Source organism: Mercenaria mercenaria, chromosome 3, assembly GCF_021730395.1.
Source record: "Mercenaria mercenaria strain notata chromosome 3, MADL_Memer_1, whole genome shotgun sequence".
In the NCBI taxonomy this organism is placed as follows: domain Eukaryota; kingdom Metazoa; phylum Mollusca; class Bivalvia; order Venerida; family Veneridae; genus Mercenaria; species Mercenaria mercenaria.
Genome location: NC_069363.1, coordinates 75,771,430 through 75,786,514, shown reverse-complemented (window position 1 = coordinate 75,786,514; position 15,085 = coordinate 75,771,430). Strand labels below are relative to the sequence as shown.

At 33.8% G+C, this 15,085-nt stretch overlaps 1 protein-coding gene across 30 annotated transcripts in view; it reads left to right on the top strand.

Moving 5' to 3' along the window:
- LOC123524347 (uncharacterized) overlaps window positions 1-15,085 on the top strand; it is a 69,227-nt gene that overhangs the window by 32,380 nt on the left and 21,762 nt on the right. For 24 of the 30 annotated variants that reach the window (XR_008370290.1, XM_053538931.1, XM_053538940.1 and 21 more), the window contains 4 exons: window positions 3,852-3,994; window positions 4,565-4,685; window positions 8,590-8,661; window positions 10,711-11,205. Coding sequence is in view for 29 of the 30 variants with exons in the window: in XM_053538931.1 (XP_053394906.1) it covers window positions 3,852-3,994; window positions 4,565-4,685; window positions 8,590-8,661; window positions 10,711-11,205 (831 nt within the window). In the remaining variant the exon portion in view is untranslated. The other 6 variants (XM_053538942.1, XM_053538932.1, XM_053538935.1 and 3 more) reach the window with 6 other exon arrangements.

The window sequence follows — 15,085 nt, the reverse complement described above, 5'->3', positions numbered from 1 at the left end:
ATATTTACTAAAATGATATAGAAGCACTTAAAACTAAGGCATGCCTACATAAAGGTATGTTTGCTCGGACACAACCAAGTAGGTATAAACTGTGTAAAGAAATAAACATTTTAGTCATTATCAATCCTGCATTTACCATACCTGTACAGATATCTCGAAAACATTGATTAATAGTGTGCGGTTATGCCCTTCACATTAATTTGTTTTAAGAAAACACAAAAGGCAGTGCTTTTTACGTACCGCGCGTGAAAAGAGAAACCAGAAGTCAAAAGGCAAATTATTTCACTTCACAACATAGGATATTGTGTTTAGGATGGCTTGGGTTTGGCCGGAAGAGAAGAAGAAAAAGGTAAATGTGTTATTTAAAACTAATCTGTTGTAACATGTACTTTCGTTACCGAAAGGTCATGTAAAACTACCTTGAATTCTTTTTTAATTGTTACCAGAACATCTCAGTTTTTCTTAGGTAGATATTTTTGTATCTGTAGATGCCATCGACATGACCTGTACATTTAGATATTCTCATACACAACTGAAAATGAAAACGTTTTTAGAAAGACGATATTTTTACCATAAATATTTCTAAATCAAAATCTGAGTGGCGGGCAAACACACCATTTTAATGTAGCATAATTAGTTCTTATTATTGCTCATAAATTAATTAATATCTTGTAAACAATATCTGAACAATCGGCACGATCAAATATAATCTTAAGGTAACTAAAATTTATATATTTCAGTAATGGTTTGTTAACTGTGCAGTGTATGATTAAGTACACACAGTAGCACTTCGTACGTAGATAATATCTCAGTATTTTACGCTTATATCCCCGTAAAATCTACAGTAACAAAGTAACAGAAAAACGTATATGAAACGGTATTTTAATGGACCACATAATATTGAACAGATAAATCGATGAAAATTTGAAATCACACGTCAAAAAATCGACGTGAATCTCTTAAAACATTTCATAAATAGTTCGATTGACTTAGTAACCATCTGAATAGCTCTAAAGCAAGCATCATTTTCATATTCATAATCACTTCTAAGCAAAACCTAGAGACAGCGTGTGCAATAAGTCAGTGCAAGATAAAGTATACCAATAATCATGACTCCTTTTTATTCTTGCTTGTCGTGAAGGGCTTTTCATAGAAACAATGTCAACTTTCACTTAGAACAAGATATCGATGTGGAATTTACCTCAGACCTACTTTTAATCTTATTCAAATATTTGTAGATCTACACAAAGCCTTTGTTAGATTAGTGAAGCTTTCGATAGATTGAATATACTTACAGAAATAGTAGATCGACAGCTGTGTAATAACAAAACAAAAGTATCTTTCTGAAAGTTTGTTTAAAGATTCAACTGACATTTCAGTATGAACACATACAGATACACTATAAGGGAACATGTTTGACAGATAAGATCTCACGTACATCATACACTACTTTGCGACAGCCCTGACTTGTTAATAATGAAACATGTTACGTACAGTGCTTAATATGATAAGAAATGATAAGAGAGTCACTTAAAAACTTATGAATTACGGTCACATGATAACTTCGTAGAACATATATTTAACAAAACCTAAAAATTAAACTCGCGATTTACCTCTCCAAGTCACCAAACATGAACATATGTTAAAAGGGTCAGTGTTAAATGCTAACTGAAAGGTTTCAATAATATCAATTAAAATGATAACCCAGTTTTGTTGTCAGAAAGACTGTAGAGCAATTTCGCCAATCTATGTCGAAAATTGAAACAAGTGGTAAAATAAACAAAAGAAAAAAGGCGATGATAATTAGCTTTGAAAATGTTGTACAAACACTATCTTTAAATAAAAACTAGTCAAGTCACTTAATTTCCAATACAAAAGCAATGCGTCTTCGCCAAAGTTATCTGTGAAAAAGAATATATTATCTTATCCTACTCTCCTTCGTATAATATAATAGGCAGCAATCTAGGATCGAAAGCAATATGTAAATGTTAATAATATCCCAGAAAAAAATATTATTCATTTTCGGGCTTATAATGTCTTTCTTACTGTGGTTTTGTGGTTTATTTGTGGAACAGTAAGTTATAAAGATCTACTAGTGCCGTGATAATGCCAAAAATCCATTTTTCACAAATTTTGTATGGACAGCAGAGTTTACTGGTAAATGCATAATTGAAAGGTTTAATTCCGAGGGTCATGCGAAGTGCTCTCTCAGACACTTCTATAACTCGGCGATATATGACTATTTTGTGTCGATTCGCCGTAAAACCCAAATCACTCACTCACTCACTTCATATAACCCTCTTCGCAAATAATACGACCCCCTAGTCTGCACTAAGATCATTTTGTAATACGTTTTTGTCTAGCAAATAAAACAAACCCTAGCTTTCCATGACTAAAACAGATATGCAGGATAAACTTCTGTGTTTACCCAACCGAGAGATCACCGAGGACCGAAAAGGAAGTACAAGAAACTGTTTTCTGAAAAATAATATGATTAGTATAACTTTATATACACGACATATGAATTGGAAAACAAACAAAGAACTCAATAATTTGGGGTTAAGCGATTTCTGTTTTATTTTGGCGTGCGCTACATGTACACTGACATAACAACCTTGATTCAAATGCAAACATTCGTTAAAATTCAGTTGAAAGAAAACTGTCGCAAGTTAAGATGAATGACCTGCTTTGGCTTGTTGACAAAGTTTCATTGATTATATACTATTTCTAATCCTGTATCATAGTACTTTCCTCTCGTCTCCATAAACTCATGAATAATACCCAAAATTTAATAGATTTGAAATATTTCATCAAAGCAATGACTCCACTGGTGTACATGATTGTGACAAGCATGAATGACTACCTATATGATACAATTCGTAAGAAAATGGTATGTTCAAATCATGTTCAAACCATACTTAAAAAATGGCTTCTCAACAAATAGAGAAAAGAGTTTTGTCGTATAGATGTAATGATATAGTCATAATATATTATAACAACAAAATTCTTAAGATAAATTATTTAAAAAGATAAGCATACCTTTAAAAGATATTCAAGGTTTGACATTTGCATAAATGTTAATCATAAAACTTGCAGGGACATTCCTCCAGATCAACATCAAAATTTCATTTTTTTTTTGAAAACATAACAATTGTTAATAGACATCGAAAGATTAGCGTGACTAAAGCTTTTGATGGTTTTCTACATACTTGATTCACTAAAAAAGTGCAGTTGAAGATTTAACGTTCCTAAAACGCACAGACTCAGTTTAAACGTTATTTCTATTACAATTATTTACTAAAGAAAGCATTTTTCTAAATTTCGAAAACTTTAACATAAAGCTGGAGGCGTGCAGCTTAAAGCCAGAAACATCGTGCTTCTTGTTTAATTTTTCCATGGTCTTGACGAAAATGGATATTTCGTAGGGATATGAACTATGAGCTGTGCCCGCGTGATACAATTTCTTCGCATCTCAACGCTAAACAATTATTTTGTTCAATGACAAATCACTGTTTGAGGTATATTATATCGTAAATAAAATATATGTACAGTTCTGAACATTTTGTCGGGTTTACTTAAATCACGTAAACGCAGTTTGTGTCAAATTGTATCTGTTCTGATTTTAATGGTGGAACCTAAACCCATGTGCCATTCAGTAGGTTTTAAGACACTGTCTTGCATACGGACACAACCACCAGTTTTCCGCAAGGTAGTTTGATGGCCTCCTAACATGACGATCGAGAGTGAGAGTCAAGTCTACAGTGACAAAGGGCAAGAGACTTGCTCTCACAGGTCTCCAACAGAAAATGTAATAAATTACAAAAAATGGATATACTATCTTTCTATTGCAGAGCGAGCGGACAGAACTCGACTACCAAATGGCATCAGAAATTGTAAGAAAGGATGCGCCATTTGGCACAGATTCTACCCCAAACATTACATTGAAGATTATTGGTGGGAGACAGGTTCCTGTTATCGAGAAACACCCAGTATAGTAAGATAAAATAAATCATTTTCTAAATTTTGTTATAATTAAGATCATTTTTATTTTAACAAAATATCAAAGAAAAATCCCTGGAAACATTAAGCATATCAAACGCAAGTAGAATACATAAACAGAGTTTTCTTCACCCGGTTGAAGAAAACAGTCCTGTGTTGAGGTATAATCTTAAAAATGAAATTCATGGGAGTATTACATAATTAAGACATTATCCTTTTGATCCTTATAATTTTACAATATTCAGAAGAAAACTCTTGCTTTTGCTTTGTCATACCTAACAAAAGCTAGTAGGAATTTATCTGGCATTCGGAAGTTCGGCGATTCTTTGACGGTGTGTACGCGTACCTGAAATAATGTTCAGACTGGCATTTACAGTTGTCCTCTACCAATAAAAGCCAGGAAGTTACCACATGGTGCGATTTTAAGCCTAGCAAAACAATACAAACCAAATATAAAAAGAAATTAATTGCAGGTTTTCTAGAAAACATATGCTTGTTATATTACTTAAAATCTACCCATATCTAACGATAGTTAGTCAGTTCAACTTCTGTCTTCTGTTTGTAGTAATAACGACTATGCTGGAAGTCGAATACAACCTCTGAGACCAATAGCTGACAAACCAAACCATTTAGATCCAAGAATACATGGGGACAATCCTGGAGGATATTACCACAAAGATGTACAGGTAATCTATTCAAAAATGCATTCTTATTCTGTCTGCTAAATTATATCATTTTAAATCGTTTACATATAATTTCAAATACTCAAATTTCATTTGCAATACGTATCTCATTTCAAATCGTTCACTTGTACATTTCATTTTTTTGAAATTGTCTGTGCAATACGTATCGTTTTACATTGATAATTCGTCTTCTTTTTACATTTAGAAGTATTTTCCTTTGACATTTACTCCTTATTAGTGAAAAAGACAGCTTAACATTTGGAGAAACATTTGAATTTTATCGAGTATGTAATCATTGAAAGAATCATTAGTTGTCACCAACAGAATTAAGAGTCATCTGGCAGTGGTTTTACCGGTGTGAAAAAATGACCAGGAACACCAATCCCGTGTACAAGATATTGAGGTGATACTGTATACTAATTGTGGTATTTATGCCGAAAAGATGGATTAATGGTCCTTCAAAACTATCATTATTAAAACATTTCACCATGTTACTTCCTAGGATTATTATCGAAATGATGACGAACCTTATGATGATGTATGATAAGTAAACGGTTTTGGAAAAGGTTAATGGTGATGGTCCATTTTTTCCCTAAATACACGGTACAAGGGGCTGTGCATGTGTTCACTTTAGCAGTATGTTTTTCAAAATTGATTTACCATGCGTGTTGTTATGTACCATGCATGTATTCCCTTGAGTCTGTCACCTTGTAAACACACGTTTGAGCAGGAAAAAGTTTGAATTATCTTTGCAAATACATGTACAAAAACTACGACTCATTCAAACATTTTAACACTATAAACTGACCTTTTGGTTCCAAATTCGTTTCCAGTTACATTAGATATATTCGCAGTCCATGCTTTACTGCCTTTACACATGTAAATAAAAATAAGAATACAAAGTCACAAAGGAGAAAGAACGTTACCACATGTGCAGTTACAATTCAAATAGCAATAATTAGTCAGTTAGTTTTATAGTTGTCTTTCATGTAAAGCATCATGCAGTTAAATCATCAAAAACAAAAAGAAAGAATATACTGCAAGTGGTTTGAATTATGTATAACGTTATTACAAGTAAAAGTGGTAATAACCTTTAAATTTAATAAACTTATCATGTAGGCAAACCTATCCGCGTTTCGACTTCTTTCTAGCAACAAGCAACACAATGAGTGTTGTTCTGGTTACAAGTTTTTTATTTTGCACGAGATTGCCTGTTGATTTGTGATTTTGACAGATTTTTCACATTTGTTTTGATCGTGTTTTAGCACATTATTATACAGTTCCAGTGTGTTGATCATTTAAATTTTGCAAACACAGACTCTTTATGGTCCTGTTTTGCGCACAGAGAACATTGGCCATGGATATTGTCAAATCTATGCTGGTTCCATTTTTACAACAACGGCCTGTTGATTTTGGCTCTTGCTTTTTTACTGCTCTTGCACAATTGATTTGATCGTGTTTTAATCACATCAGCAATAAGGTTGCGGTGTGCATGGGTCTATAGAACTCTTAAAGGTTGTTTTGCACAGAACAGAATGGTCATATATTTTATCAAATCTATGCCAGTATAATTTTCCATCACTTACTCTGATCTGCAATCACTGCACGGAAGAAATGCAATTCCAATTATTTTTGGGTGTTCCTCTTATTACAGACTCTACTGGTCATGCATGTCAGCAAATCTTTTCTGGTATCGCTCTTTAGTATAAGCCCGATCAGTAATTAATACGAAGAAATGCAATAAACCTCTAATTTATAAAAAATTATTTTCTGTCGTCCTTCCACAAAAAAATATTTCACCCTGCAGATATTCTTATTCTTATCCTGGTAGTTATCAGTAAAAACTGAATAACCAAAATTCCCTTTTACCATGAACTTCGAGGTTATAATCACAAATATTTTAAAGGTATACGTTAAACAGTCCTTCATTCTAATAACCCTGTTCTGCCAGAAATACCACAAAGGCTGATATGAACTGATAGGCCACAATTGTCATACTTTGTAATTTAAACGAATTCATTTGCTTTAGAAATCGATTATAAATTAGCTTTGTATTGAAACCGATTATCATGATTACTAGTTTAAAAGTCAAAATCATTCATTTGTATTATCAAAGAATCATTTAAGTTTGTGCATACAAATGACATTAACTCCTTTTATATAAAAATCATTTGACTGTCGTATATTTAATATAAGCGTCTAGCAAAATGCGGTTGGCCCTAATAACTGACAAAGCTGAAAGAGAACATGTCCTATTACGCAGGATCAGATAAAATGATTTTACCACGCTTTTGCATTTTAAGATGACTAATCATGAACGGTTCCATCGCTCGTCATTAACAACCTAATCCTGGGAATGCAAATGAATTTAGATATGACAATGGCGTTCTATGTACATGATGTAGATAATCCATTCATCATGCACACAATAAATATACATAAAAACATTAGGTTTGTAGTTTAAAAGCCGAAGGCATTAATTCATTTTAGAAAACAATCAAACTCGATTTATTTATTTATCAAATACTTCTGAAGACAGGTACTCAACTCGTTTCTAATCATATCGTTTGTTAATGTATGATCCTTACTGAAATCGAAACATGAAAGCACCCCTTTTAACAGTTAATTGTAGTGTCCAAATTGAAAGATGGGCAAGTTCATTATAGAGATTTAGCAGGGTAATGGTTAAATAATACATCATTACAGGATTTTTGCTATTGTTTATACGAATGTTGTTGTCGGAAGAGAGCAGACGGCTATGTATGTTAACATTCTAATTTATTTTTCTGCACAGCTGCTTTATAGGCTCAAGGTCATTAACTTATTCTTATTGCAGATAAATACACAAGCAATATATAAAATGTAAACAACTATAGCTTTACTATAGAATATAGTATAAGACTGACACAGTTACATCCCCTTGGAGAGTTACATTTATAAATAATATTTTTGTCACTTTGTTTCAAATATCAGGTGGATAATCTCAGCCCACGGGTAATTTATATTCAAATATCCTTCAATCTAATCTGATATGCCATATAACCATATCTGTCTATTTATCTATATCTAAAACTTTAGCATGATCGTTTACTCTAGCCATAAAGTTGAAATTAAAGTTTTCTTGATCTATAGCGTTCTTTGACTCATATCTTTGTCTTTACGTCTCTTAATACCAATACTTGCTCCATCATTAATATCACTTTTTTTCTTTAATCTGTTCCACAAAACGAAAGATATTTGTTTTACTAACTACAATCCCTTCGATGTTCTCTAATCAAAGTACAGTAGACAAATAAGGAAGGGAATTTTGAGGTACGCAGGATCAGATAAAATGTTTTGGAATGGTACCTTCCTACCTTATGAAATGAGATTTAAAAGCATTTACCTCGTAGAAACTTTTTAGAAATCTCTAAGTTCATGGTAACAGTCTGGCATCCTTGAACTCCTACTACGTAGCATAATGATTCTGTTTGAAGTAGTTCCGTTTCATTATTTCATATTATGCTACACTTAAAATGAAACACAACCTGTAAGTGTAAATGTGTTTCATGATAGGTGAAATCAAGGTCAAATAATATGTGATGGGCCTATTTCGTATTCCATATAATATCATTCATATTAGATTGTTCCTTTCCATAGTCCAAGCATGAATTGTTCTGAATATCTTCCGCTTGGGAATTTATTTTTGAATAACACATTTCAATATATAACGCTAGAATTAACCTTTAAGATCAAATCTAGTTATTTAGTATTATTACTTATGTCACTGATCACATATCTAGTATTGATAAAAACATTTGTAATGTGTTTATAAATACTTTTTGTAATGTGTTTAAAGGTATTTCTGTAATGTGTTTGTAATACTTGCATTGTAAGTACATGGATCACATTGGTTTTTATATATCAGGAGATATACACTCATCCTTTAGAACACAAAGGCTTTGATTTCGAAAAGTTTTACGAAGAACTAGGTGATAAGGTAACCGCTACAGAGCTTGTGAATGTTCTTTATTCATGTATCTTGGTACAACTTGAATAATATATAATGTTACCGCAACAAAGCTTGTAAATGTTTCGTTATCGTGTAGTTTGGTACAAGTTTAATAACACCATAAGGCAACCGCTGCAGACACTGTATGTGTTTTCTATTCTTGTATCTCGATTCAATTTGAATAACATATGGTAAAAGCTACAGAGCTTCTAAATGTTGTGTCTTAATGTATCTTGGTACAACTTGAATAACATAAGGTAACCGCTATAGAGCTTTTTAAATGTTGTCTTAATGTATCTTGATAAAACTTGAATAACAATGCAGACCTGGCAAATTCCAAAATATGTTCCTTACATGATATAAATAAAAGTGTGACAAGAATAATTCTATCCGCGACATGGCGCAACAAGTAAAGTATATATTAAACATTGTATTACTAATTTTTGGATTGTCGATTTTGTAATCACATCAACGTATGGACGGTCAACGATTCTACCCATGTGCCCGCCCTTACCTGAAAAATATTCAGATAATAGGAGGGGCATATGGGGTCTTTAACAGCCGTTGCAAAAGTCAAGATATGATCCAAGCCGAGACAGACAGCGACTGAAAAAACGAAACGAACGAACAAACAAAACAAAACAGAAGTAATTAACTAAAGCTGTTGTCATGTCAATGCGGATTCGAATCTTATCTACTTCTTACATATTTTGATTAAAGATAGATATCGGGCATTTTTGATATCTGTTTTAAACGATGTGCCCATATAGTAAGGAGTTTCATTGGAGTTTGGTAGGGTTTGTTTGTATATATGTCTAATGATATGCCTTATTTTGCAGCTTTTTTATTTTTTGAAAAACAAGAATTTCAATACCTTTTGCTTTTACGAACTGATCATAAATACTTGAGAAGATAATTGTAATATAAAGTTAATTAAAAATCAAATTATTGCAATATGTTTTAAAGATAATATGATTTTTGTTTTGTTTTGAAAAAGTGTATGTATTCAGCTGGAAATGGAGTGCACTGAACGACTTTTAATAAACATTTTGTTAACAGTTTTGTTTTTAAATATCTGTAAATGTTCCGTTTTACGGTGAAGGGTGCAGTATGTTTGTGTAATTAGTGAAATTTCGTTTGATGTCCTTGGGCATTTTATGACAAAGGTTTCACTGTTCCAGTTGAGGTGTTTTGTCAGAGTTTACTTCAATCTACAATATAGAATATCACATGGCACAAAAGGTTTTCTTGATGTGTAACAGTATGCGTGATTAACATAAAATATCGAAATTCTCCATTTACCATGCTTCGTTAATTGGTTTTGTAATAGTGTCAAAGTTGTTTTGCAATTAATTATTTAAGACACAATCAGGTCAAGTATTATAATTATATATTTGTAATTAATGCTTAAAAAAGAACACCAACTTCTACTTTCTCTTTAATAAATTCTGTAAAAAGTTTGTTTTAGACATAGCGTCAAAGTATTATATAATATTATAATAATTACATATGGTCTTTATTTATGTAATATATGTACATTTATACTGATATTTCGATAACTTTATTATTATACTATATACATTGTTAAAAGGTTTATATGACCTAGTATAGTGATAACAATAAAGGTGTCACCCACAATGCCTATATCAATTGTATGTGCCCGTCGTTAACTGAACGACGAGCCAAAATATTTTGGCAGCAGTTCTAATCTGTAATCTTCATTTGTCTTAACTGTTAGCATTATATTGTTTTAATATTTTAAAATTATTGTATGCAGATTTGTTAATTTGCTAATTTGTTATATAGAATTCTTCAGTAGTTTTACCACTTTAAAGCGTATTTAAGAGTTCTAATGTACCTTATTTAGAGTGTTTATTTTACTCTTAAACAAGGAAATTATTGGATCATTAATCTTGGATTTAACCAAACTATCACTTTTTCGTTGGTATGATATGAGTCTCCTGCATTGCTAAAGTAATAAAAATATTTTGCATTGGAGTATTACCGTTGTCTTACGTATATAATTCTGCATTTCAGCCGACAAATTTTGCAAATAAAAGACCCGATTCTAAGGACGTTGTACGCGGTCAATTTAAGGCCTTGCCTCCAATTCAACAAAATCGGACACGTAATGATCTTTCCACAGTTTTTGAAGCAGAACCTTGGACGGATAACAGAAACCCGCCACTAGCACACGATACGGAATATAAGCAGAATTTTTATTTAGGACGGGATTCTGAGAACGGAATGGATCACTATAATTCAGGCGGTCAAAAGGATTTTCATTATGTGTCCGAGTCTGAGCAAAAAAATCTGTTTATGCTACTTCCCAGAAATGTGCTTTTACCAGTGGATCCAATCAAATTGACTCGCGATCAAGAGGCCACTCTGTGTAAATTAATTTGTAATGAATTGAATAGATTCGATCCTAAGGAGTTACGGGATGTGTACATTGAATGCAGCCAGCATGATAAGGAATTGCGTGGATTCTGTGGAATAGAAATATTGGATAACAATCTTCGAAGACACAAGGTGAGAATTTTGCATTTTTAACGTTACGGTTTCATTATACCAGTAATTGATATAAAAGGGGATTTTATCCACTCCAATATTGCAAAAATAAATTATGCACCTGAAAAACCTAATAGAACATATCAGCGCCATAAGTCGCGAGTAAAAAGGATGCATGCTATTATATATGATAAAAAAAAAAACAACAAAAAAACACGGCATCAAGCTTTTCCACAAACTGAGTAATGCCCCTTCCTTGAATCTACTCGTTTGATGTAAACAAATAAAATGTATTTACTTCGACAGTGCGATGATTTCTCATTCTTGACAAAAAAAATCAAAATTGTCACATTTACAGTAAGTTCATTGTGGTTAATCAGACTGTGATCAAGTGATGGATTTCTTCAAAAGTTTAATAAATGATCAATTACACTCAATTATGTTATACATATTTGAGCCGCGCACTCTGCCAGGTCAGGATCCATGCTGTTCGCTTTTAAAGCCTATTGGAATTGGAGAAACTGTTAGCGAACAGCATGGATCCTGACCAGACTGCGCAGATGCGCAGGCTGGTCTGGATCCATGCTGGTCGCAAACCCACAATGTTGGTTTTCTCATGGCACGGCTCATTTGGTGTTCATGGAGTTATATCTGACTTTTCTGTTCTTGCTGCTTAACCAAGATATTGTATCAATTTAATAAACCTACTTTGCCTAAGGAATGATATGAATATAAGAACAACTATATTATATTTATCAAAGAGCTAAGTTGGCAAATACATATTCAGCAAAAACTCATTAGAAGTGCAAGTTTGTAACTTTGATTTGAAAAAATGAGTTAAGATTGCCTTTCTGGGTAAGATTATTGAAATACCCCAATATCTAAGTTAAGAAGCTACAAACGGTTTTAAAAATTGCCTTTCTGGGTAAGATTATTGAAATATTCCAATATCCAAATTAAGAAGCTACAAACGGTTTTAAAAATTGCCTTTCTGGGTAAGATTATTGAAATACCCCAATATCAAAGTTAAGAAACTACAAACGGTTTTAAAAATTGCCTTTCTGGGTCATTGAAATACCCCAATATCAAAGTTAAGAAGCTACAAACGGTTTTAAAAATTGCCTTTCTGGGTCATTGAAATACCCCAATATCAAAGTTAAGAAGCTACAAACGGTTTTAAAAATTGCCTTTCTGGGTCATTGAAATACCCCAATATCAAAGTTAAGAAACTACAAACGGTTTTAAAAACTGCCTTTCTGGGTCATTGAAATACCCAAACATCTATCAAATGCAAATGTAAAGCTAGTAATTATATTTAACATTTACCCTGCTGAATTTCTAAAATGGACTGGTCCATCATTCAATTTGGGCAACACCAATTATTATTCGAAGGGGTGTTTGCTGAAAATTTACTGACTGAACAGCGAACAGTGCAGACCATGATCAGACTGCACGGATGTGCAGGCTGATCTTGGTCTGCACTGGTCGCAAAGGCAGAATCACTTGCTGTGGGCAGGCTAATGGTTAAATCCAAAAGAAATAGTCCACTTTTTGAATACTTTCATATCAAAAGGAAGAAATTACAAAATTTTATAAAATAAGTAATAAAACATAAACTTTTAGTAAGGAACTGCTGCCTGTATGATGGTTCGTTCTAACAGAATATAAAATGAAAAAAAAAAACATCATAAAATGTTGCTTAAATGTAACTGACCACCTTTAAAACAAACTTGTTTATTTAATAACCACAGAAACACATGTATCATTAGTTTAGTTTAAACATATTTCATTTCAGAAAAACATGAAACATTTACAAAACATTAGTTAAGGAATTAGACAGGAAGCTATGACAGATTACGGTTGTCCTCTGCCACATGTATCATTGATGATTGTCCAACAGGAACAGTGTATCCTCCAAAAAACGAAAACTTCAGCAGTATAAACGATACTTATTTACACACAGATGCAGTGAAAAATCTCCATTAACAAACAGTTCAAAATCATCGGCTTTCCTTGGGGCTACTGTTTGTTTAAACATCTGCATAATTTTGAATACAAAATTTCTGTTATTTATTTAGATAAAAACACTCTATATTCAAATCTCTAAAGCTTCTTAAAATGACTGGCATCCAAAATTTAAATAACGATAGCGTTTTATCTATTTTCCTCTACAACACCGGTAACAAATGCGGTTTCAAGAAGATAGCGCTTTGTCGTCAAGTTTATGTGAGTTTGGGATCATAGAGTCCATTCAACGTTATTAACCCTTACCCTGCTAAATATCTAAAATGGACCAGTCCATCATTCAATTTGGGCCATACCACTTATTATTCAAAGGGGTGTTCACTGAAAAATTACTGACTGAATAGCGAACAGTGCAGACCATGATCAGACTGCACGGTTGTGCAGGCTGATCTTGGTCTGCACTGGTCGCAAAGGCAGAAACACTTGCCGCCAGCAGGCTAAGGGTTAATGTTTTATGAGTTCAAATTAAGCCAGTACTAGGGTTGTTGCACTTTCGCTTTTCTCTCATGAAGTTCGTCTAGCTTTACTGCTTGTTATTACTCCATGCTTTGTTGTTATCCAATGCTTTATTTTTTCTTTTCTTTTTTTTTCTTGGATTTAACGTCGCACCGACACATGATGGGTCATATGGCGACTTTCCAGCTTTAATGGTGGAGGAAGACCCCAGGTGCCCCTCCGTGCATTATTTCATCACGAGCGGGAACCTGGGTAGAACCACCGACCTTCCGTAAGCAAGCTGGATGGCTTCCTCACATTCCAATGCTTTATATCATTCCAAGGTCACTACATTTAAATCATTAAGGCTAAATAATAGACATCAATTATTTTTCTAATTGCTTCATTTTTATGCCCCCGAAGGGAGGCATATAGTTTTTGAACCGTCTGTCCGTCTGTCGGTCTGTCGGTCCGTCGGTCTGTCGGTCTGTCAGTCTGTCAGTCTGTCCGCAATTTTCGTGTCCGGTCCATATCTTTGTCATCGATGGATGGATTTTCAAATAACTTGGCATGAATGTGTACCACAGTAAGACGACGTGTCGCGCGCAAGACCCAGGTCCGTAGCTCAAAGGTCAAGGTCACACTTAGACATTAAAGGACAGTGCATTGATGGGCGTGTCCGGTCCATATCTTTGTCATCCATGGATGGATTTTCAAATAACTTGGCATGAATGTGTACCACAGTAAGACGACGTGTCGCGCGCAAGACCCAGGTCCGTAGCTCAAAGGTCAAGGTCACACTTAGACTTTAAAGGATAGTGCATTGATGGGCGTGTCCGGTCCATATCTTTGTCATCCATGGATGGATTTTCAAATAACTTGGCATGAATGTGTACCACAGTAAGACGACGTGTCGCGCACAAGACCCAGGTCCGTAGCTCAAAGGTCAAGGTCACACTTAGACGTTAAAGGATAGTGCTTTGATGGGCGTGTCCGGTCCATATCTTTGTCATCCATGGATGGATTTTCAAATAACTTGGCATGAATGTGTACCACAGTAAGACGATGTGTCGTGCGCAAGACCCAGGTCCGTAGCTCAAAGGTCAAGGTCACACTTAGACGTTAAAGGTCATTTTTCATGATAGTGCATTGATGGGCGTGTCCGGTCCATATCTTTGCCATTCATGCATGGATTTTAAAATAACTACGCATGAATGTGTGACACAGTAAGATGACGTGTCGCGCGCAAGACCCAGCTCCGTAGGTCAAAGGTCCTAAACTCTAACATCGGCCATAACTATTCATTCAAAGTGCCATGGGGGGGGGGGCATGTGTCATCCTATGGAGACAGCTCTTGTTAATTCAGATATTGAGATCCTAATTAAAGAAGTCAACAATCATCAAAGTGTTTAAATGTTAAACGAATAAAAACATAAAAAAT